An 18597-nucleotide genomic window follows, 5' to 3' on the forward strand; every position below is an offset into this window, starting at 1 on the left:
CATCATCCTGCATCAATTCCACAGCATGGAATCCTGCCACTCATCTGTGACGAAAAGCCAATTGTTGTTGTTGTTGTTGTTGTTGTTGTTGTTACCAAAGGGACTGATGTTTCTCCATGTTCCCAAAGACCCCATTGGGACCCTGACAATACACTGGACTTGGGTTCCCATCATCCTGCACGCATTCCTCGGCGCGGAATCCCGCCACTCCCGCCGTGACGTGGAGCGTTTCGGAGCATTCCGTGTTGGCCGCGTGCCAAGTCCCGCCACCGCGACACCTTGCGCCACACGCATGACGTCCCGGCGGCACCTCTGGAGGGTGTCTCCCACACGCGGGATATAAAACACGGGGCGGGGAGGGCAGGGCCCCAGACTCCGTGCGAGGCATTCCTGGGCGCAGGTGAGCTCTCGGTCCCGCCCGGAAATACAGGTTCGGAGGCCCAGGGGTGGTCCCGAGTGGGGCGGGTGGTCTTCCCTTGCGTTGCCTCCACCACTCCCTCCTTTCGGGGCAAGTTCGGGCAGCTTCCGAGACTCCTCTCACTCTTCCACCTTCTTCCAGACACGTCCCGGCGTTGGATCCGAAGCTCCTCGGCGGAACGAGAAACGTATACGGACAGACCGACCCGATCGGATCCAAGAAGGATGGGAAGCAGATGCTGCAGGAAGAAAAAGGTTCATTAGAAACTATTCGTTTTCTAGGGAAGGAAGGAAGGGAGAGGAGGAGGACCAATGATGGATGACCTCCATCCTGTGGGAATTGAGGGTCCAAGTTCCTGGTTCCTGGTGAACATCTCCAAAGGGTTCCATGACGCTGGGCCAAAAAAGCTGGATGGAGTCAACCAACGGTTGGCCATCAATGTTAGAAGGACCTGGGATAGTGATGGTCAGAGGTCAAGGTGGTTCTCCATCTTCTTGAGATGATAGGTACGGAACTCTTCACTTGAAGGTCCAGCTTCCTGTCATGATGGTGGAACCTCATTTTGAAGGTCCACCTTCTTATCATGATGGTGGAACCTCATTTTGAAGGACCAGCTTCCTATCATGATGATGGAATCTTATTTTGAAGGACCCGCTTCCTATCATGATGATGGAATTTTATTTTGAAGGACCAGCTTCCTATCATGATGGTGGGACCTCATTTTGAAGGTCCAGCTTCCTATCATGATGGTGGAACCTCATTTTGAAGGACCAGCTTCCTATCATGATGATGGAATCTTATTTTGAAGGTCCAGCTTCCTATCATGATGGTGGAACCTCATTTTGAAGGACCACCTTCCTATCATGATGGTGGAATCTTATTTTGAAGGACCAGCTTCCTATCATGATGATGGAACCTCATTTTGAAGGACCAGCTTCCTATCATGATGGTGGGACCTTATTTTAAATGACCAGCTTCCTATCATGATGATGGAATCTTATTTTGAAGAACCAACTTCCTATCATGATGATGGAATCTTATTTTAAAGGTCCAGCTTCCTATCATGATGGTGGAACCTCATTTTGAAGGACCAGCTTCCTATCATGATGATGGAATCTTATTTTGAGGGTCCAGCTTCCTATTGTGATGGTGGAACCTCATTTTGAAGGACCAGTTTCCTATCATGATGGTGGGGCCTTATTTTGAAGGACCCGATTTCTGTCCTGATGTTGGGACCTTATTTTGAAGGTGGGACCTTGTCTTAAGGGACCAGCTTCCTATCATGATGGTGGAACTTTATTTTGAAGGACCAGCTTCCTATCATGATGGATGTTATTTTGAAGGTGGGACCTTTTCTTAAGGGACCGGCTTCCTATCATGATGGTGGGACCTTGTCTTGAGGGACATGATGGTGAGAACTTGTCTTGAGAAACCAGCTTCTTATCATAATAGTGGGGCCTTATTTTGAAGGTGGGACCTTGTCCTAAGGGGCTAGCTTCCTACCATAATGATGGGACTTGATATTGGGGAACCATGATGTGTGACCTTGTCTTAAGAGACCAGCTTCCTATCGTGACGGCGGAACCTTGTCTTGAGAGTCATGATGGTGGGACCTTGTCATGAGGGACAAGATAGTGGGACCTTGGCTTAAGGGACCAGTTTCCTATTATGATGATGGGACCTTGTCCTTGAGAGATCTGGATGGTGGAACTTTGTCTAAGGGACATGATGTTGGGACCTTGTTTTGAGGGACATGACAGTGGGACCTCGTCTTTGAGAGATCTGGATGGTGGGACTTTGTCTAAGGGACATAATGGTGTGACCTTGTCTTGAGGGACATGATGGTGGAGACCTTCTCTTAAGGGACTAGTTCCTATTATGACGATGGGACCTTGTCTTTGAGATATCTGGATGGTGGGACTTTGTCTTAAGAGACATGATGGTGGGACCTTGTCCTTGAGAGATCTGGATGGTGGGACTTTGTCTTAGGAGACATGATGGTGGGACCTTGTCCTTGAGAGATCTGGATGGTGGGACTTTGTCTTAAGGGTCATGATGTTGGGACCTTGTCTTGAGGGACATGATGGTGGGACCTTGTCCTTGAGAGATCTGGATGGTGGGACTTTGTCTAAGGGACATAATGGTAGGACCTTGTCTTGAGGGACATGGTGGTGGAGACCTTCTCTTAAGGGACTAGTTCCTATTATGATCTCGAGAGATCTGGATGGTGGGACTTTGTCTTAAGAGACATGATGGTGGGACCTTCTCTTGGGAGACCACCTTAAGGGACTAGCTTCCTACCATAATAGTGGGACCTTGTCTGGAGAGAGCAGCTTCCTACCACGACGGTAGGACCTTGTTGTCAGGAGCCACCTTCCCACCAGGAAGCACCAAGCTCCGTCTCTCCGGCCAAACCAGTCCCTTCCAGTTAGGCCACTGGCCCCGGGACACCTGGGGCGACACCTCGGTTTGGCTCCCGAGACCCCGCCCATGTTGCCAGGAGAAGCCAAGGCCGATGCCAATCAAGGGCTGAGTCAGAGCCGTGCCCGACGCCGCGACAGGGCCAATAAAGATGAGAGGAGGGAAGCCAAGCAAGGGTCTACTTTGGCTTGAGTTTGGGTTGCATACCATGGATGGTCACCTGAGTTGGGCATAATATGGTCTACGTCATGCTTTAAAGGTCCATAAGGGCATACCCAAAACAGGAAGTTATTTTTGATGGTTGTGACCTATTGAGAAGACCAATGGCTCCCCAAGATTGGAATAAGGATGGTTGGAAGAACAGATCCGGGTGGGACCCCTCAAAGAGCGCCATTGGTTCCTACCACAGATGCCTCCAAGGACTGGAGCCAGAGCTGATCGGGATGAGCTTCCCAAGGAATGAGGCTCATCCAGGGACACGCCTTGCTCGTTCTGGCGTCGTTCAGCGTCCAAACAGGTTCTTCCTGATCCTTCCCGAGATCGAGACCGACCGAACCCCGGAAGAGCCCAGAACAAATATTTATCCAAACGTGGGCTGCTCCATAGTCCTGGATTGACATCATCAGCCAATATTCAAAGGCAGGAGCAACAACTGGGATGATCCTCAGTGTAGACGTTCCTCATGAATGTCAACTAGGAGAACCTTGTGTCTTGGTATGGAACTAGTATTCCTTGAAGTAATCTTTTGAGGAGGAAGGCACTGTTGTACTTTGGGTTGGGCAAAGTGGCCAGTTTGCTGTCCTATCTGCAAAGCTTGAAAAACGGGCCTCGAGTTGACCATGCAAAGCTTGAGGAACGGGCCTCGAGTTGACCATGCAAAGCTTGAGGAACGGACCTCGAGCTGACCATGCAAAGCTTGAGGAACGGGCCTCGAGTTGACCATGCAAAGCTTGAGGAACGGGCCTCGAGTTGACCATGCAAAGCTTGAAAAACGGGCCTCGAGCTGACCATGCAAAGCTTGAGGAACGGGCCTCGAGTTGACCATGCAAAGCTTGAAAAACGGGCCTCGAGCTGACCATGCAAAGCTTGAGGAACGGGCCTCGAGCTGACCATGCAAAGCTTGAGGAACGGGCCTCGAGTTGACCATGCAAAGCTTGAGGAACGGGCCTCGAGTCACACCTTTCAAGTTTGGAGAATGGAATTCAAGTCAACCCTTCAAGACTCAAGGAACTGGCCTCATGGCTTGAGGAATGGGCCTCGAGTCAGACCTTTCAAGGTTGGAGAATGGGATACAAGTCAACCCTTCAAGGCTCAAGGAACGGGCCTCATGGCTTGAGGAATGGGCCTCGAGTCAGACCTTTCAAGGTTGGAGAATGGGATACAAGTCAACCCTTCAAGGCTCAAGGAACGGGCCTCATGGCTTGAGGAATGGGCCTCGAGTCAGACCTTTTAAGGCTCAAGGAATGGGCCTTGACTCGGACCCTTCAAGGCTTGGGGAATGGACTTCAAGCCAAACCCTTCAAGGCTTGAGGAACGGTCCTCGAGTCGAACCCTTCAAGGCTCAAGGAACGGGCTTTGAGCTAAACCCTTCAAGAGTCGAAGAACCGGCCTTCTAGTCAGACCCTTTAAAGTTTGAGGAACAGACTCGAAGAACGGGCCTCAAGCTAAACCCTAGAAGGTTCAAGGAACTGGCCTCAAGTCAGACCCTTGAAGGCTTGAGGGACAGGCCTTGAGTCGAACCTTTCAAGGCTTCAGGGACAGGCCTTGAGTCAAACTTTTCAAGGCTCGAGGAACGGGCCTCGAACCCTTGAAGGCTTGAGGAACGGGCCTCAAGCTGAGCCTTTCAAAACTTGAGGAACGGACTTCAAGCTGAACCTTTCAAGACTTGAGGAACGGGCCTCAAGCTGAGCCTTTCAAGACTTGAGGAACGGGCCTCAAGCTGAACCTTTCAAGACTTGAGGAACGGGCTTCAAGCTGAACCTTTCAAGGCTTGAGGAACGGGCCTAAAGCTGAGCCTTTCAAGACTTGAGGAACGGACTTCAAGCTGAACCTTTCAAGACTTGAGGAACGGGCCTCAAGCTGAGCCTTTCAAGACTTGAGGAACGGGCCTCAAGCTGAACCTTTCAAGACTTGAGGAACGGGCTTCAAGCTGAACCTTTCAAGGCTTGAGGAACGGGCTTTGAGTCAAACTTCTCAAGACTCGAGGAATGAGCCTCGAACCCTCGAAGGCTTGAGGAACGGGCTTCAAGCTGAACCTTTAAAGCTCGAAGAACAGGCCTTGAGTCGAACCAAGTGGATCCCCTTGGAGATTGCTCATCACGGGTGGTGTGTGGAGCCCTGAGAACCTCCGTTCCGAGTTCCAGGGTGGGCGGGTTTCTGTAGGAAGGAGGCCGTCTGGTTCGACGGCTTTGGGGCGACTCCTGGCATCCACAGAATCCCTTCATCCCCACCTTTCCCTTCTCTCTCCTCCTCTCCCTTCTCCTCCTCCTCCTCCGTTTGTCTCCAACTCTCCAGGACAGCCAGGAGCTGACCAACGTGGAGCGGGCCATCGAGATCGTCATCAACAACTTCCATTGCTACGCCGTGAAGGGACGCAAGGAGTGCCTGACCCCCAACGAGCTCAAGGAGCTGGTGGCCCAGAGGCTGCCCCACTTTGCTAAGGTGAGGAGACCATGCCCAAGAAGACCACCCAAACGTAGGGAAGACATTTGATCCCACAAGATTCCCTTTCCTCTTCGTTCTAGGGTTCTAGATCTGTAGACTTCTAGATGTTTTGGACCATAACTCCGCTGATTCTCAGTCTTGGCCATTCTGGTTGAGGCCAATGGGAATTTTGGTCCAGAACATCCAGAGGACAACAGAAAAGCCAACTGGAGAAGATTGGAAACTCTACCTCAGTCCAATGTTTGGCCTACAAGAACCATCAGCCCCACCTCCATATGTTCATCATCTCCATATGTTCTGGATGTTTTAGACCATAACTCCCATGAGCCTTCAGTTGGGGTAGATAGTAGTTTTGGTCAAGAATATCCAAATGAGAGCAGTGAGTTGGGTGATCCAAGAGTGATGTCCTTCTTGCAATGATTTGGCCTACAAGACCCATCAATCCCATCCAGAAAGAGGAAGGTTCCTCCTATGACACAAAATCTGGTGCCTTCCAGATGTTTTTGACCCTAACTCCCATGATTCCTCCATCTTAGCCACGCTGGTTGAGGGCGATGTGAGTTTTGGTCCAGAACGTCTGGAGGACAGCAGAAGTTGGATGATCTATAATCCAAGAGTCAAGTCCTCCCAGCAATGACTTGTAGGGCCAACTACAAGACCCACCAGCTCTATCCAGAGTGATGAATGTTAGAGGAGTGTGGGGTTTGTAGGGTAATAATAAACCTGAAGTGTTGATAGACCCTTCATCTACGTCCTTAAGATGAGATTATCTGTGTTTGGATCCATCTTGGTCAATACAATCCAGTTCTTGAAAGAAATGACATAAGGATCAAAAAGACCTTCCGTGGTCACCTAAAAAAACCCCAAGATGTCCATTGGGATTGCTTTAATCTAGATCCTTGATACGAGACACTCCACATTTGTTTTGGATCCATCTTGGTCAACACAAGGATACAATCCTTGAAATAAGTGACATGGGGGTCAGAATAACCTTCCGTGGTCACCTAAATAAACCCCAAGATGTCCATTGGGATTGCTTTAATCTAGATCCTTGATACGAGACACTCCATATTTGTTTTGGATCAGTCTTGGTCAACGCAAGGGGTTGAGTCCAGTCCTTAAAAGAAGGGACATGAAGGTCAGAAAGACCACGGAAGGTCTTTCTGACCTTCATGTCACTTCTTTTAAGGACTGGGCTCAACCAGATGACCTTGGTCAACGCAAGGATCCAATCCTTGAAAGAAGTGACATGAAGGTCAGAAAGACCTTCTGTGGTCACCTAAATAAACCCCAAGATGTCCATTGGGATTGCTTTAATGTAGATCCTTGATGCGAGACACTCCATATTTGTTTTGGATCTGTCTTGGTCAACGCAAGGGGTTGAGTCCAGTCCTTAAAAGAAGGGACATGAAGGCCGGAAAGACCACGGAAGGTCTTTCTGACCTTCATGTCACTTCTTTTAAGGACTGGGCTCAACCAGTTGACCTTGGTCAATGCAAGGATCCAATCCTTAAAAGAAGTGACATGAAGGTCAGAAAGACCTTCCATGGTCACCTAAAACAACCCAAGATGTTCATTGGGATTGCTTTAATCTAGATCCTTGATACGAGACACTCCATATTTGTTTTGGATCAATCTTGGTCAATGCAAGGGGTTGAGTCCAGTCCTTAAAAGAAGTGACATGAAGGTCAGAAAGACCACGGAAGGTCTTTCTGACCTTCATGTCACTTCTTTTAAGGACTGGGCTCAACCAGTTGACCTTGGTCAACACAAGGATCCAATCTTGGGGTTGTTTTAGGTGACCACAGAAAGTCTTTCTGACCTTCATGTCACTTCTTTCAAGGACTGGACTCAACCCCTTGCGTTGACCAAGAGGGATCCAAAACAAATGTGGAGTGTCCCGTATCAAGGATCTAGATTAATGCAATCCCAATGGACATCTTAGGGTTTATTTAGTTGACCATGGAAGGTCTTTCTGAACTTCATGTCACTTCTTTCAAGGACTGGATCTTTGCGTTGACCAAGATGGATCCAAAACAAACGTGGAGTGTCTCGTATCAAGGATCTAGATTAAGGCAATCCCAATGGACATCTTGGGGTTGTTTTAGGTGACCACGGAAGGTCTTTCTGATCCTCATGTCACTTTTTTCAAGGACTGGATCCTTGCGTTGACCAAGATGGATCCAAAACAAATGTGGAGTGTCTCGTATCAAGGATCTAGATATTTGTTTTGGATCTATCTTGGTCAACACAAGGATCCAGTCCTTGAAAGAAGTGACATGAGGGTCAGAAAGACCTTCCGTGGTCACCTAAAACAACCCCAAGATGTCCATTGGGATTGCCTTAATCTAGATCCTTGATACGAGACACTCCATGTTTGTTTTGGATCAGTCTTGGTCAACGCAAGGGGTTGAGTCCAGTCCTTAAAAGAAGGGACATGAAGGTCAGAAAGACCACGGAAGGTCTTTCTGACCTTCATGTCACTTCTTTTAAGGACTGGGCTCAACCAGATGACCTTGGTCAACGCAAGGATCCAATCCTTGAAAGAAGTGACATGAAGGTCAGAAAGACCTTCTGTGGTCACCTAAAACAACCCAAGATGTTCATTGGGATTGCTTTAATCTAGATCCTTGATACGAGACACTCCATATTTGTTTTGGATCAGTCTTGGTCAACGCAAGGGGTTGAGTCCAGTCCTTAAAAGAAGGGACATGAAGGCCGGAAAGACCACGGAAGGTCTTTCTGACCTTCATGTCACTTCTTTTAAGGACTGGGCTCAACCAGTTGACCTTGGTCAATGCAAGGATCCAATCCTTAAAAGAAGTGACATGAAGGTCAGAAAGACCTTCCATGGTCACCTAAAACAACCCAAGATGTTCATTGGGATTGCTTTAATCTAGATCCTTGATACGAGACACTCCATATTTGTTTTGGATCAATCTTGGTCAATGCAAGGGGTTGAGTCCAGTCCTTAAAAGAAGTGACATGAAGGTCAGAAAGACCACGGAAGGTCTTTCTGACCTTCATGTCACTTCTTTTAAGGACTGGGCTCAACCAGTTGACCTTGGTCAACACAAGGATCCAATCTTGGGGTTGTTTTAGGTGACCACAGAAAGTCTTTCTGACCTTCATGTCACTTCTTTCAAGGACTGGACTCAACCCCTTGCGTTGACCAAGAGGGATCCAAAACAAATGTGGAGTGTCCCGTATCAAGGATCTAGATTAATGCAATCCCAATGGACATCTTAGGGTTTATTTAGTTGACCATGGAAGGTCTTTCTGAACTTCATGTCACTTCTTTCAAGGACTGGATCTTTGCGTTGACCAAGATGGATCCAAAACAAACGTGGAGTGTCTCGTATCAAGGATCTAGATTAAGGCAATCCCAATGGACATCTTGGGGTTGTTTTAGGTGACCACGGAAGGTCTTTCTGATCCTCATGTCACTTTTTTCAAGGACTGGATCCTTGCGTTGACCAAGATGGATCCAAAACAAATGTGGAGTGTCTCGTATCAAGGATCTAGATATTTGTTTTGGATCTATCTTGGTCAACACAAGGATCCAGTCCTTGAAAGAAGTGACATGAGGGTCAGAAAGACCTTCCGTGGTCACCTAAAACAACCCCAAGATGTCCATTGGGATTGCCTTAATCTAGATCCTTGATACGAGACACTCCATGTTTGTTTTGGATCCATCTTGGTCAACGCAAGGATCCAATCCTTGAAAGAAGTGACATGAGGGTCAGAAAGACCTTCCATGGTCACAAAAAAAAACAAACTCCAAGATGGAGTTGTATTGCAAAATATTGGGTCCAGAACTCCAAAAGTCCTACTTTTCTGAATGGTAAGCATCTCCTTGTTCTCCTCGCAGGGCGCTGGGAATTTGGACGAGAAGATCGAGTGCCTCGGGGACAACGACGAGGCCAAGCTCCAGTTTGGGGAATACTGGCACATCATGGGGGACGCGGCGAGGGGGTACCGGTTCCCCCAGGGCAAGAAGTAAGGGCCAGACCGGAACCGCAAGCCTTCGGACCGTGGAGACCCAAAGAACTAGAGACTGTCCACCATACGTCCATCCAGTGTTAGAAAGGGGGGTTCTCCCCTACCTCCCTGTTTTCTCTGGTTCTGGAGTGTTCCAGTCTAGAGCCAATCTCCATTCGTCCTGTCGAGAACCTTCCCATATCTGGTTCTGGCCCTTCTGGGTCCCTAACCCAATCTAGAACACTGTGGTGACGGCCTCCCATAATTGTGGCATTCTGGGTTCTAGGCTACTCAATAGACATGTCCAAAAAAATCGTCTTCAATCGTATATCGGAATTATTTCGGATTGTTCTCGCTTTTCGATACGAATTCCGAGACATTTTCTCACAGCGCAACCAGCAATGTAATTCGAACCATTGTTGGCCCATTTTCTAATTGTCTCTTAATGTTTCGTTAATTCCCCCCCGAGAAACAAGAATTGAAACATTTTTTTCATCGATCGGACATGCCTACTACTCAAGTCTAGAACCTCCCAGTGGGTTGGTGTTTTGGTTCCAGAACAACAATGCATGTTTCTAGAACCCACATTTGTTTTCTCTATTACATTTTTTTGTAACCCCGGTTCTCGATTCATTATAACTTGGAGGCCTCCAGGTCTAGATTCTCTCCAATATGCCCTCTTTCTCTCTCTCTCTCTTTTTTTATCTCGTTCTGGTACCTGGAGGCATCAGGCTCTGGGGATGTTAATGCTTATGTATATTTAATGTGAATCATAAACATTGATCAAAAGCGTTGATTTCTTCTTCTATAGTTTCCCTCAATGACACATCGCCAGGAGGAACGGCAGTAAGGATTCAGGTCCAGGCTCTGGCTCTAGACCTGTCAATCAAGGTTCAGGTTCTAACACTAAACCTGTCTATCATGGTTCAGGCTCTAGCTGTTGATCTATCAATCAAATTTCAGGTTCCTCACCTAGACCTGTCAGCCAAGGTTCAGGCTCTAGCTCTAGACCTGTCAGTCAAGTTTCAGGCTCTAGCTCTAGACCTGTCAATTATGGTTCCGATTCCTCTCCTATACCTGTCAATAATTATTCGGGCTCTAGTTCTAGACCTTTCAGTCAAGGTTCAGGCTCTAGCTCTAGACCTGTCAATTATGGTTCCGATTCCTCTCCTATACCTGTCAATAATTATTCGGGCTCTAGTTCTAGACCTGTCAGTCAAGTTTCAGGCTCTAGCTCTAGACCTGTCAATTATGGTTCCGATTCCTCTCCTATACCTGTCAAAAATTATTCGGGCTCTAGTTCTAGACCTGTCAGTCAAGGTTCAGGCTCTAGCTCTAGACCTGTCAATTATGGTTCCGATTCCTCTCTTAGACCTGTCAACAATGATTCGGGCTCTAGCTCTAGACCTGTCAGTCAAGGTTCAGACTCTAGCTCTAGACCTGTCAATTATGGTTCCGATTCCTCTCTTAGACCTGTCAATAATGATTCGGGCTCTAGCTCTAGACCTGTCAGTCAAGGTTCAGGTTCCACTCCCAGACTTATCAATCATGGTTCAGGTTCTGGCTCTAGACCTGTCAATCAAGGTTTAGGTTCTATACTTAGATCCGTCAATAGAGGTTCAGGCTCTGGCTCTAGATCTGTCTATCAAGGTTCAGGTTCGACTTCTAGACCTGTCTATCATGGTTCAGGTTCTAGCTCTAGACATGTTTATCATGGTTTAGCCTCTAGCTGTAGACTTGTCCATCATGGTTCAGGTTCCTCTCTTAGACCTGTCAATCATGGTTCAGCCTCTGGTTCTAGACCTGTCAATCGTGTTTCAGCCTCTGGTTCTAGACCTGTCAATCAAGGTTCAGGTTCCACTTCTAGATCTGTCAGTCATGGTTAAGGCTCGGGCTCTGGACCTATCAATCAAGGTCCACTTCTAGACTTGTCAATCATGGTTTAGGTTCTACTTCTAGACCTGTCAATGAAGGTTCAGGTTCCACTCCTAGACTTGTCAATCAAGGTTGAGGTTCCATCCCTAGAGCTGTCAATCAAACTTCTGGCTCCATCCCTGGCCCCCCATGCTTGGGTCCTGTGCCAATAATACACAAGAAGAGGAAATGACATCATCATATGCGTGGGGGTGGGACTTCCTGTCCCCATTGGCACACATGGGGAGGGACGTCTAGTCCAGTGGTTAGAACAACATAAGCCAGGCATCGGAAATCAATCAAACTGACAACCTGACAATATTTTCGGAACCTTCGTATGCAACAAATGGAGCCACTGTTACTGTCAAAGTGATGCCGCCCAGCAGGGAGACTGTCGGGGACCCAGTTCACCCAGTCTGGCAGCCAAACTGGGCTAACTGGTTTCCAAAGGCTGGGCCAGATGGGCAGTGCATTATGCATTATGGTTTCCGTACATCTCTATATGTACATATACACACATTTTGTTATTATAATTATTATTATTGTAACAATACTAATACTAATAAATAGATTATTATTTTATTATGACACAGCAAACAAGATAGATATGCTGGATTTCATTATTATTATTATTATTATTGTTGTTGTTGTTGTTGTTGTTTCCGTCCATCTATCTTTACATATACACACACATTTCGTTATTATAATTGTTATTATTCTAATAACATGAATACTAATAAATAGAAGAAGAAGAATATTAATGTTGTTATTATTATTAGTGTGCAGCTACACTATAGAATTGATCCAGTTTGATACCACTTTAACTGCCTTGGCTCAGTGTAATGGAATGCCTTGATGGCTTCGGTTGGAAAAACACTTGGGGTGGGCAAAGGACGGTCTGGGCTGTAGGGTTTTCTAAAGGCACTCTGCACATGCTTCAAGGCACTCTATCCTTCATCCCATCAAGTGTGAAACCAATTCTTTGAGATGCTTCTAAATTTCGGTGCAAAAAAAATAAATGTGTGGAATCCGCAAATCAATGGTTTTTGGGAGTCCCTTCCAACTCTAATAATAAATACGAAATCCAGCATATATATCTCATTTGCTGTGTCATACTCTGACTTTGGGTCAATAATAATAATAATAATAATAATAATAATAATAATAATAATAACAAAATCCAGCATATATATCTCATTTGCTGTGTCATAATCTGACTTTGGGTCAATAATAATAATAATAATAATAATAATAATAATAATAATAATAATAATAATAAATATTAAATCCAGCATATATATCTCATTTGCTGTGTCATACTCTGACTTTGGGTCAATAATAATAATAATAATAATAATACCTCCTTTGATTGAAGTCAAAAATCAGAAACTCCTCAAAGCACAGCAGACAAAGAACCAGTACAAGAAAACTGCACTACAAACTAGAGCAGAATCAGTACAAGAAAACCGCACTACAAACTAGAGCAGAATCAGTACAAGAAAACCGCACTACAAACTAGAGCAGAATCAGTACAAGAAAACCACACTACAAACTAGAGCAGAATCAGTACAAGAAAACCGCACTACAAACTAGAGCAGAATCAGTACAAGAAAACCGCACTACAAACTAGAGCAGAATCAGTACAAGAAAACCACACTACAAACTAGAGCTGACAGCTGGCACAACAAAACATTTCATGGAAAGTTCCTTGACAAAATGGAAGGAAAATCTGATAAGGAGAAGACCTGGCTCTGGCTCACGAATGGGACCCTGAAGAAGGAGACAGAAGGCCTGATCCTTGCAGCCCAGGAGCAAGACATCAGGACAAAGGCCATTCAGGCCAAGATCGAAAAATCAGCTGATGACCCAAAATGCAGACTGTGCAAGGAAACCCATGAAACCATGGATCATCTCCTCAGCTGCTGTAAGAAAATTGCACAGACAGACTACAAACAGAGGCACAACCATGTGGCCCAAATGATTCATTGGAACTTATGCCTCAAGTACCACCTCCCAGCAGCAAAGAACTGGTGGGATCACAAACCTGCAAAAGTAGTGGAAAATGAACATGCAAAGATACTGTGGGGCTTCCGAATGCAGACTGACAAAGTTCTGGAACACAACACACCAGACACCACTGTGGGTTTGGTGTCCATACTGGTCTGTGGCCACCCTACGCCAGGCCTCCTCCTCCTCCTCCCTTGACTCACTGGCTCAGCTGCCTTTCCTTGTGGCTTGGGACGACCTTGACTCTTCCCCCAAACATTCCCCGAATATTTCCCTGGGATGGGCAAACCAGTTTGGGAGCCCTTGGGAAAGAATCAGTCTCGCAAGAGGTTCTGGGATCTATCCCAGTTTCTGGAGGCATTGCCCAAGGAACCTTTCTCTCTTTCTCTCTCTGTCTCTATCTCTAGTTCTATCTCTATATCTAACTCTATCTCTAACTCAGTCTCAAGCTCTAACTCTATCTCCGACTCTCTTGCTATCTAACTCTCTATATATTTCTAACTCTATCTCAATTTCTCCCTATCTCAAGCTCAATCTAACTCTATCTCTAACTCAGTCCCTATCACTATCCCTATCTCTGTCTATTTACTGTATTTATTAGCATTATTACATTTATTATTTTATTCTATTTATTATTACATTTATTTACTGTATTTATTAGCATTATTACATTTATTATTTTATTCTATTTATTATTACGTTTATTTACTGTATTTATTAGCATTATTACATTTATTATTTTACTCTATTACAGTAGAGTCTTGCTTATCCAACGTAAACGGGCCTCTGCACCACCAGGGGCTCAATAATAATAATAATAATAATAATAATAATAATAATAATAATAATAATAATAATACCAGAGGTTAGAGGGCCATCTGTTGGGAAGGATTTGATGGTGCTTGGCAGAGGGTTGGACTAGATGACCTTTGAGGTCCCTTCCAACTCTAAGATTCCATTATTAGTATTGATTATTATTAATAATAATATTAATATAATCAGAGGCTGAGTGGCCATCTGTCAGGAGGGCTTTGATGGTGCTTTCCCTGCCTGGTAGAGGGTTGGACTAGATGTCCTTTGGGGTCCCTTGCAACCGTAGGATTCCATTATTATTTTTGATTATTATTATTATTATTAATAATAATATACTGTATATACTTGAGTATAAGCCTAGTTTTTCAGCCCTTTTTTTAAGACTGAAAAAGCCCCCCTCGGCTTATACTCGGGTGAGGGTCCTGGTTGGCTTATATTTGGGTCAGCTTATACTCAAGAATATATGGTACATTTATTATTTTTCTCTATTATTGTTGCTACTATTACATTTATTTTACTCTATTTTTATTATTATTAATACATTTATTATTTCACTCTGATCTTATTATTATTATTATTATTATTGCATTTATTATTTTACTCTATTTATTACTACATGTATTATTTTTCTGTATTTATTATTATAATTATTACATGTATTATTTTACTCTATTATTATTAAAAAGATACATAAGCACATTTATATTAAAGAAGATGAGAATAATGATTTAATCAGAGTTGATCAGTCTTATCTTAAATTTGAGCTTTATGTCAATATTCAAAAACATTTAACCTATTGATGCCTCAATTAATGTAATTTTATTGGTATCTATTTTTAGTTCTGAAATTTGCCACCCTCGGCTTATACTGGAGTCAATGTTTTCCCAGTTTTTTTGTGGTAAAATTAGGTGCCTCGGCTTATATTCGGGTCGGCTTATACTCAAGTATATACGGTAATCAGAGGCTGGATGGCCATCTGTCGGGAGGGCTTTGATGGTGTTTTTCCTGCCTGTCAGAAGAAGGTTGGATTGGATGGCCTTTGGGATTCCTTCCAAAACTAGGATTCTATTATTAGTAGTATTCGTATTAGTAATCAGAGGCAGGATGGTCATCTGTCGGGAGGGCTTGGATGGTGCTTGGGCTGGATGACCTCTGGGGTCCCTTCCCACCCTATGATGATTCTGCTCCGCCCGCCCGCCCTCCAAGAATGCCAAGACGGCGGCGCATTCCGAGCCGATGAGGCAGGAAATGGGGCAAGGTGGCAATTATCCCGCGGAACTCTCCGCCACAGGATGCCGTCTGGGGCCAATCCTCGGACCAGTCGCACGGGTTGCGGGGAGGGTGAGATAAAAATATCCCCGGCCTGGAATGTCATTTTCTTTCTTCCTTTCTTTCGGAATGCAAAGCATCCCTGGTGCCGGGACCCAGCCCTGCCGGTCGAAACGCAACTCAAAAACTACAACTCTCCAGCTCGGTCCCAGATTATTTCCCCGCATTGTTATTATCGTTCTACTTCGTCTCGATTTGAATGGCATCCTAATTACGGCCTAATGAGCTTCTCGGGCGCCTGGTGTCCTCCGCCATGACTCAGGGGCCCGGAATGCGCCCGTCATCGGATGCGCCTCCCATTGAAAGACAAGCAATATGTCGATATGTTGTGTCGACTCGATGATGCTCTCGGCAGGAATGCCACACAAGCACACCCAGGATATTATTGTAGACCATTGGGTTAAGGCTGCGCATGGATCGAGGCAACCTATCGCCCAGCATCTCTGACATTGGTTGCTTAGGTCTTGTGCGGTTGTGTAGTCGTATAATATAATGGTATGGGTATGGTATCAGATAATCTGTATTTTATAGGCAATGTGGAAGAGGCCTGAGTGAGGCCTAACACAGCCCAGGGGACAGGCAGAGTTAGGCCTCACTTAGGCCTCATGGATCGAGGCAACCTATCGCCCAGCATCTCTGACATTGGTTGCTTAGGTCTTGTGCGGTTGTGTAGTCGTATAATATAATGGTATGGGTATGGTATCAGATAATCTGTATTTTATAGGCAATGTGGAAGAGGCCTGAGTGAGGCCTAACACAGCCCAGGGGACAGGCAGAGTTAGGCCTCACTTAGGCCTCATGGATCGAGGCAACCTATCGCCCAGCATCTCTGACATTGGTTGCTTAGGTCTTGTGCTGTTGTGTAGTCGTATAATATAATATACTAGCTGTGTCCAGCCACGCGTTGCTGTGGCAAATATGGTGGTATGGGTATTGTATCAGATAACCTGTATTTTATAGGCAATGTGGAAGAGGCCTGAGTGAGGCCTAACTCAGACCAGGGGACAGGCAGAGTTAGGCCTCACTCAGGCCTCTTCCACACTGCCTATAAAATACAGATTATCTGATTTTAACTGGATTATATGGCAGTTGCTAGGAGACCAAGTGGGCGGAGCTTAGCCTACTAACTGGCAGCAATTGGTTAAAAACAATTATTCCTTTCCCTCTAATTAGGACATTATTTTTCTTTTCTTTTTGTTATATGAACGTAGAAGTTTAGTACACCATTGCGTACTCCACATTATGGCCATTGGTAGGTCCCTGGGTCGAAGCTGAAGTGTCAGAGGTGGGTCGTTAAGTAAAGGCTGAACATAGATTGAGGCAACGCTTTGCCCACCATGGTTGATTCCAGCCGTTTTGGTATTGCGCAATTGCGCACTAACACCATTGCGTACTCTACATTATGGCCATTGATAGGTCCTTGGGTCGAAGCTGAATCGTCAGAGGTGGGTCATTAAGTAAAGGCTGAGCATGGATTGAAGCAACCCTTTGCCCACCATGGTTGATTCTGGCCATTTCGGTATTGCGCCATTGCGCACTAACACCGTTGCGTACTCCACATTATTGCCTATTGATAGTTCCTTGGGTCGAAGCTGAACTGTCAGAGGTTGGTCATTAAGTAAAGGTTGAGCATGGATTGAGGCAACCCTTTGCCCACCATTGATGATTCTGGCCATTTCAGTCGTGCGCCATTGCGTAATTGCGCCATTGTGTGTTCCGCATTATTGCCTATGGCCATTGGTAGATCCTTGGGTTAAGAGTGAACTGTCAGAGGTGGGCCATTAAGCAAAAGCTGAGCATGGACTGAGACAACTCCTTGTCCACCATTGTTGATTCCAGCCACTACGATCTTGCACCATTGTGTTATTGCGCAATGTTGGAGGCAGGCTGAACATGGGTTGGAGCAACCTGTCGCCCACCATCTTCGGCCTTGCATTGTTGTGTCCTTCCTCCACGTTATTGTCCATTGCCAGAGGTGGACCGTTGGGTTAAGGTTGAACATGAGCTGAAGCCCTCCTGGTCACTTTGGTCTTGCGCTGTTGCGCACTTCGCCCATGTTGTTGCCCGTGCTCAGAGGCGGGGCTGAGTGCATATCTCTCTGCTCTGCCTGTCATTCATACTTCAAGCCTTACGCACCGGCGCGGCGCACCGTATCACCAACAAGAGGATTCAATGAGACACCGGGCGGGATTGTGCGATGTGGCAATCCCGCTCATGCGCTCCCTCGCTCTCCTGGGTGATGCCAGAGTGTTGCTCGGCCCTGCCCAGAGAAGGAACGCCTCGGCATTAACACACAGAAGAAGAATGTTATGCTCCATCCTGAACCTGTTTCCACTCCCCCGGACGGATTTCCATCTCCATCTGACTTGCAGATCCCGATGCTTTGCTTTGCAACTCCCATCATCCCCAGGCAGGATGTTAGTCAAGGGCGGTGTGGCCCAAAACATCCTGGAAGGATCAATACGAAGACGGGTTGGGTGTTATTGTTCTGCCACACAATAACACCGAACTGTTTGCCCGTCACTTCGCTCTCGTACCATTGTGTACTTCCTGAGCATTATTGCGCACCACGGTCCGTTGCATTAAGTCTGAGCTTGGATTAGGTCCCACCTGTCTACTATCCTTGCGTCTTTCACACTGGTGTCGCATGTGAGTGATAAATACATTCTTACCATTTACCCACCATCTTTGACGTTAGCAACTTCACTCTTTCACCATTGCGTTATTGCGCACAGTGGTCATTGCGTACTGCAGTCTGTTGTGTTAAGGCTGAGCTTGGGTTAGGTCCCACATGTCTATTATCCTTGTGTCTTTCACACTGGTACGTCATGTGAACAATACACACATTCTTACCCTTTACCTATAATCTTTGCAATTTCACTCTTACGCCATTGCGTTATTGCGATGCAGTGGTCAATTCGTAGAGGTTTGTTGTGTTAAGGCTGAGCTTCGGTTAGGTCCCACCTGTCTACTATCCTTGCGTCTTTCACACTCGTGCCGCATGTGAGCGATACACACATTCTTACCATTTACCCACCATCTTTGACGTT

The 18597-nt window shown here is 45.9% G+C and overlaps 1 protein-coding gene across 1 annotated transcript; it reads left to right on the forward strand.

Annotated features, from left to right (window-relative positions):
• The first annotated feature begins 324 nt into the window (after positions 1–324).
• Positions 325–10280, forward strand: s100a14 (S100 calcium binding protein A14). The gene is made up of 4 exons (XM_062965013.1): positions 325–400; positions 560–672; positions 5354–5500; positions 9375–10280. Exons 2-4 carry the CDS (start codon positions 643–645, stop codon positions 9504–9506), a joined length of 309 nt encoding a protein of 102 aa, XP_062821083.1. The 5' UTR covers positions 325–400; positions 560–642; the 3' UTR covers positions 9507–10280.
• The last annotated feature ends 8317 nt before the right edge of the window (positions 10281–18597 follow it).

The sequence above is a fragment of the Anolis carolinensis genome, unplaced genomic scaffold, assembly GCF_035594765.1.
Source record: "Anolis carolinensis isolate JA03-04 unplaced genomic scaffold, rAnoCar3.1.pri scaffold_14, whole genome shotgun sequence".
NCBI classification, from domain to species: domain Eukaryota; kingdom Metazoa; phylum Chordata; class Lepidosauria; order Squamata; family Dactyloidae; genus Anolis; species Anolis carolinensis.

What these genes read in the sequence shown, in the direction of transcription:
- s100a14 (XM_062965013.1), top strand. Translation starts at nt 643, where the DNA reads ATGGGAAGCAGATGCTGCAGGAAGAAAAAG. An exon ending in GATGCTGCAGGAAGAAAAAG is followed by an intron (nt 673 to 5,353) that starts GTTCATTAGAAA and finishes CCAACTCTCCAG; the next exon opens with GACAGCCAGGAGCTGACCAA. An exon ending in GGCTGCCCCACTTTGCTAAG is followed by an intron (nt 5,501 to 9,374) that starts GTGAGGAGACCA and finishes TTCTCCTCGCAG; the next exon opens with GGCGCTGGGAATTTGGACGA.